Genomic DNA, 6,448 nt, shown 5'->3' on the forward strand with positions numbered 1-6,448 from the left:
ACAAAAGGGCCACGTGTGGTCCCTCACAGCAGTGGCTTTGCAAGTATTTTTTGGTTTTTGGTTTTTGTTTTTTAAGAGACAGTTTCGCTATGTTGGCCAGGCTAGTCTCAAACTCCTGGGCTCAAGCAATCCACCCACCTCAGCCTCCCAAAGTGCTGGGTTTACAGGTGTGAGCCACCACACTCAGCCCCAAGCTTGTTTTAAATTCCTAATAGTGAAACTGCTAGCATCACTGATCCAGAACTTTTTTTTTTTTTTTTTTTTTTTTTTTTTTTGAGGCGGAGTTTCGCCCTTGTTACCCAGGCTGGAGTGCAATGGCGCGATCTCGGCTCACCGCAGCCTCCGCCTCCTGGATTCAAGCAATTCTCCCGCCTCAGTCTCCTGAGTAGCTGGGATTACAGGTACGTGCCGCCATGCCCAGCTAATTTTTAGTAGAGATGGGGTTTCACCATGTTGACCAGGATGGTCTCGATCTCTTGACCTTGTGATCCGCCCGCCTCAGCCTCCCAAAGTGCTGGGATTACAGGCTTGAGCCACCGTGCCCAGCTTGATCCAGAACTTTCTATGCACCAGGTGCTTCACACACCCTCTCATGGACCCCCTCACAGACTATTGGACCCACTTTGCAGGTGAGAACACGGGGGTCACAGAGTGTAGGTGGCTGGCCTATGACTGTCCAGATGGCCCTGGGTCCAGTGCTGCTCCCCGGTCCCTGACCTAGGTGCTTCTGTCCACCCAGGTCCTGAGAGGACCCACAGGTCACCGCCCAAGGGGAAAGAGCCCAGGGAACCCCTGCTGGGAGCTCTGAGACTGGTCCACGCCCACAGGCTGACAAAGGCTCCTAGACACAGGATGGCTCAAAGCTGTGAGGTCCCAGAGAGGGCCAAGGCTCTATCTGTCCCGGGAAGGAAGCGGGCAGGCACAGAGCCCAGAACAGAGACGGGCACCTCCCAAGTCCAGACTGTGCTGGGAGAGCTGGGGAGAAGTGAGTTCTGGGCCAGGGAGACTCACCTAGCACCCTGAGCTCCACGTCCCAGGCATCCACCCCGACGCTGTTGGAGGCCTCACAGTGGTACCTCCCGGCATCAGAGGTTCCAATGGCTGCGAAGTGGACAGAACCCTCAGGCTCTCGGCCCCGCAGGGCCACACCATCCTTGGACCAGCTCACCTGGGGCTCTGGGTTGCCCTCAGCCACACAGTTCAGATCCAGGGCTTCTCCCACCAGCACCTTCAGAACCCGAGGGCCTGGCTGCACCTGAGGGGGGACTGACGGGCCACAGGAGGGGCATCAAGGTGGGGGGACCCGGGTGAGAGGGTCCCAGAACCCAGACCCAAGCCACATCTTGGATGTCACCAACCAGCAAAATTGTCACGGAGCACAATCGAAGGCCGGCAGGAAAAGACACTGGGACACCCACATGGACTCCCCTAAAGAGAGTGAGCTCCGGTCTTTCACCTGAACACGCACTCTCACGAAAGATTCAACCCTCAGGGCTGAGCGTGTACTTCCCTCTGCCCCCGCCAATGTGCCGACTCCATTTCAGAAGCACCGCTCGGGGCAGGGCACGGTGGCTCACGCCTGTAATCCCAGCACTTTGAGAGGCCGGGGTGGGCATATCGCCTGAGGTCAGGAATTCAAGACCAGCCTGGCCACTATGGCAAAACCCTGTCTCCACTGAAAATACAAAAATTAGCTGGGTGTGGTGGCGCACGCCTGTAATCCCAGCTACTTGGAGGCTGAAGCACAAGAATTGTTTGATCTCAGGAGGCGGAGGTTGCAGTGAGCTGAGATCATGCCACTGCACTCTAGCCTGGGCGAGAGAGGGAGGCTCCACCTCAAAAAAAAAAAAAAAAAAAAAGTGCCACTTGGGATTCATCCAGCTCAGTGCACGCACATGGGGGAACTGAGGCAGGGCAGAGGGACTGACTCATAATGGCCGAGCAAGGTTGGGAAGCAGCATGCACAGAGATGGTTCCAATCCTATTTCACTTCCTTAGAGCCAAAGGACCCTGCTCCAGCCAGAGCCTCAGTTTCCCCTTGTCACAACCCCTCCCACCCTGCGGGATGAAATGAGGTGCAGCACTAAAGCAGCTGGCACAGAACCTGGTGGCCAGAGGTACCCCGGCTGGACGTCATTGCTGCCCCATCCTTCCCTCCCACAGCTGTGGCTTCCCGTTCTTTTCCGTTTGCGGTTTCAAATCACTTTCTCATCCTCCTCTCACTTGGTCCTTCCTATTCAGCACGTGATACCATCCACGCCTGCACGTTTTGCAGAGGAGGATGCTGAGGCTCAGAAAGGTTATATGACTTGGTCAGAGTCACCTCCTCCCTCAGTGGAGCGGTGCTGGCATCAACCCTGGGTCTGAGTGTCCAAGGGCCCAGGCCACCACGGGGCCAGACTGGGTGGGCACAAGAGAACTCTCAGAGCCCAGGGGCCACCCTGCTCCAGGCACTGCATGGGACCCTGGGACAAGTATCCTGGCCCCTCGAGGGAAGCTGAGGTGTACCTACCCCATTCGCAGCTTCTGAGAAGGAGCCTGGATTATATCACCCTTGGGAACCTGGCCCTTGGGCACAGACCAACCCCTTGGCCCATGGCCTGTGTGCCAGGAGTGCTCCCTGCCCAGGAGCACAGAGAGCTTGGATGCCCTGCCCACCTGTTGATCTCTCTCACACACACCCACTGAAAACAGTAACAACTTCCACTGTTCTGAGCATTCAACGTCCTTGAGACCTTCTGACCACCATGGGATGGGCTTTATTGTGGCCTTCACCTTACAGGGGAAAGCAAAGCTCAGAGAGGCCAAGTGTCTGGCCTAAGATCACACAGCCAGTCAGTAGCAGAGTCAGGATTCAAGCCCAGCTCTGCTGACGTTGAGGCCCCGCTCATTGCCCTGCCCCCCTGTTCCTGTCTCACACCCCCATGCAAACCCATGGAACCCTGGAGCCCCTTCCCCATCTGGGCCTCAGCCTGTGCATCTGTAAAATGGGATATGAGCTTACATCCGGAGCAGCACACTTTCTGTAGACAGTCAGGTGGCTGGAATGGCGGGCTGTGAGGCCAGGCAGGGTCCCTCCACTTCCCACTTCTGCCATCAGAGGGTAAAGCAGCCACAGGCTGCATGTCGATGAACACGCGTGGCTGTGTTCTGATAAAACTTGTATTTATAAACACTGAATTTTTTTTTTTTTTTTTTTTTTTTTTTCTGAGACAGGGTCTCACACATTGCCCAGGCTGGAATACAGTGGCACAATCACAGCTCACTGCAGCCTTGACTTCCTGGGCTGAAGTGATCTTCCTGCCTCGGCCTCCTGAGTACCTGGGACTACAGGTGTGGACCCTTGCAAGAGAGTAATTTTTTGTTTTTTGTAGAGATGGGGTCTTGCTATGCTGCCCAGGCTGGTCTCAAACTTCTGGGCTCAAGCCATCCTCCCGCCTAGGCTTCCCAAAGTGCTGGGATTATAGGCATGAGCCACCATGTCTGGCCAACACTGAAATCTGAATTTCAGATAAACTTGAAGTGTCATAAAATATGATTGGTTTGGTTCTTGGTAATTATTTTACCAAGTGGAAGCCGTTCCTCACTGGCTCATGATCTCTGAAAACAGGAGTGCAGATGGGGCGCTTGGGCCAGAGCTGGGCCTGTCTCGGAGGCCTCTCAGTGTTCTTTCGGATGACGAGCACCCTGACTCTCTAGTGCACGACTCTGACCCGCTGGCTCCCTTTGGATGAGCCCTGGACTCATAGGGGAGCGCCCACTCTTGGGACCCCGCACCGGGCTGGGAACCAGAGCCACAGTGGGGTGCGTGGGGACCTTGCCAGGAGGAGGGGATCGTGGAGACAGCGCAGCACCTCCTGTTACAGGTACACAGGGTGCCTCATTGATGGCAGTGGTGGGAGCAGGGGCTTGGAAGGGCCTCTTGGGGGGCATTACATGCTCCCAGGAGGAGAGGGCTCTGTGGCATCTCACAAGCCTCTTCCCATCGCCATGCCCTGGGCTCCTGGCTGGGCCTTGCACACCGGGCAGAGATGCTCTCAGCCCCACCTTCACGGGTTCCCCTCTGACCCCCACCCGAACCTAGGTCCCCACTGGGCTCTGCCCTGTGTTCCCAGGGGCCTCTGAACAGCATCTCCAGGTATGGGGAGAGGTGCAGAAAAAGGGTAGAGGAGAGACGGGCCTGAGAAAGACAGGAAGTGGGGGTGGCGAGAGGAGGTGGCAGCGCCTGACAGACCTGGGCATGGGCTGCAGGAGGGGGACTGAGAAGCCTGAGGGGCAGGTGGGGTGATGCGGGACACGGAGGGACTGGGGCTGCCAGCTGGTCCTACCTTGCACCCCAAGAACGTAGCGACGGGAGGTGGACCCCGCGGGGTTACTGGCTGTGCACTCGTAGTGGCCGGTGTCATCCACCTGGACCTGGGCCAGACGTAGGGAGCCAGACGGGAGGAGGCCATGCCTGCGGGAGTGGGGAGCACTGGTGAGACTCCCACTGACCCCACCGCCATGGGAAGGCTTCGAGACCCAACTTGAACCAGCCACCTCCCCCAGGAAGCCTTCTGGGAATGAGACAGCACCCACCATCTAGCCCCTACCCCTGCCTCCATCCTCCCTGAACCAGCAGGCCAGGGCCAGGGCCACACCTACTGGTGTGAGAGAAGAAGAGCACTGGACTAGGAGTCCACCGGCTTGGGTTTGAGTCTAAACTCTAAATCCTTCCTAGCTGTGACCCTCAGGGAAGCTGCTTCATTTCTTGGAGCCTCCATTTCCTCATCTGTAAAATGGGCATGCCAAGATGGCGTGTGCCTGGGCCAGGGCTGGTAAACGGATTCCATCACAGGCTCAGCCCAGGGCCAGAAGCCTGCCCACCGTTTGACACCTGTTGACTGCGGTGGCAACGCCCCCTCCTCTGCCACACACACCTCCCCTGCATGTGGGATGGAGGAGAAGCTGGCAGCCTCTGGTCTTGTGCCAAGGCTGACCTGTCTGTGACAGCAGTCCCTTGGTGCTCCTATGTCCGGAGCTGTGCTGAGGGCCCTCAGGAGGAAGCTGCGGACCCCCCACCTGCTCCACCACTGCCATCACCGCCCTCCCCAGTCTGGCTCACCTTGCTAGTGTCACATCACCCCCATCCCACAGGGATCTAGGACCCCCAGCCAGGCTCCCGCAGCTGGGCTGGACCCCAGGGGCCCCCCGCAGACATGATGTCACCGGCCCATATGTGCTGGCTCCGCACAGCCCCTGCTTCCATAAAATAGGGAGGGCAGCTGCGGCCACTGACCCTGGCTGGCCCCAAGGGCACACAGCCAGCAAGGGGGCGGGGGACTCTAAGGGCTAGCCGCTGGCCCTGCGCTCAGCAGCTGGGCTCTAGAACCCAGCAGGCCTGGGATGCTCCAGTCCTGGTCCCTGCCTTGCTATCTGCTGAGCCTCAGTTTCCTCCTCTACAAAACAGGGATCACAGAGCCCCTTATAAAATCCTTAGGGCTCCTCATAGCCCTCACCTCTCAGGCAGCTGCAAGAATCACGTGAGATGCGGTAAGTGAAGTGAGGGCCATGCCGTCATTATCAAGATCAATACCATCATTCGTTCCCTGTGCAACCTCGGGCTACGGGCTTTACCCGCTGAGCCTCTGTCTCCCCATCTGTAAAGTGGGGCAATGACACCCCTTCCCAGCGATCCCCTCCATCCGTTTGCCCCAAGCATCCAGCAGCCTCTTGGGACAAGTTCTCTGAGGGTAGCTGTGGATGGCACAGTGGGTGGTGGCACTGGGCTGGATCGCCTGGGTTTAACCTGCTTAGCCATGTGCTTCCTGTGTGGACAAGTCGCCTCACCTTCCTGTGCCTAAGTCACCTTGTTTTGGAAAATAGAGCCATCAGCTCTGCTCGTCCCTCGCAGGCTGTCAAAAGAACTGAATGACCTCATTCACAGCACAGCATCAGCAAGAGAGGCACTCGACAAAGTCAGCTGCTTCCACGGAGACATGAGCACATGCGTACACAGCACACAGTCCTGTTTTGCATGTTTGAAAACTTGCATCATGAGCTATATTACGGCATAAATGGCATCATGAGGATGTATATAGGTCTAATTCATTCATTTTTGACTGTTGTGTAATATTCCCTTGTACGATTACACCACAATGTATTAACTTGCTCCCTTTTGAGTCGACATTTCAACATTTAGATCTTTATCTGTTCCTTTCCCCTTCCTCTCCTTCCCTTCCCCTTCCCTTCCTCCCCCCACCCCTCTCTCTCTCTCCCTCCCTCCCTCACCAGCAGAGCTCTTGCCACACTGCTGTCTGTGTCTCCCATGCCCCGGAGCAGGTCTCCTGAACTACAGGCTCACACCCTCTGCTCTCAAAGGTCTCACACCTTGTAGGGCAGGGGTTCTCATCAGAATCTCCTAGCTGCAGGTGAAACATGCTGATTCTCAGGCCTTACCCAGAGACTC

The 6,448-nt window shown here is 56.9% G+C and overlaps 1 protein-coding gene across 1 annotated transcript in view; it reads right to left on the reverse strand.

Moving 5' to 3' along the window:
* Positions 1 to 6,448, reverse strand: part of HMCN2 (hemicentin 2) — a 173,047-nt gene that overhangs the window by 95,068 nt on the left and 71,531 nt on the right. Inside the window, 2 exon segments of the mRNA XM_039461479.2 lie at positions 1,012 to 1,266; positions 4,329 to 4,456. Coding sequence (XP_039317413.2) covers positions 1,012 to 1,266; positions 4,329 to 4,456 — 383 coding nt within the window.

This window comes from Saimiri boliviensis, chromosome 2 (genome assembly GCF_048565385.1).
Source record: "Saimiri boliviensis isolate mSaiBol1 chromosome 2, mSaiBol1.pri, whole genome shotgun sequence".
Taxonomy (NCBI): domain Eukaryota; kingdom Metazoa; phylum Chordata; class Mammalia; order Primates; family Cebidae; genus Saimiri; species Saimiri boliviensis.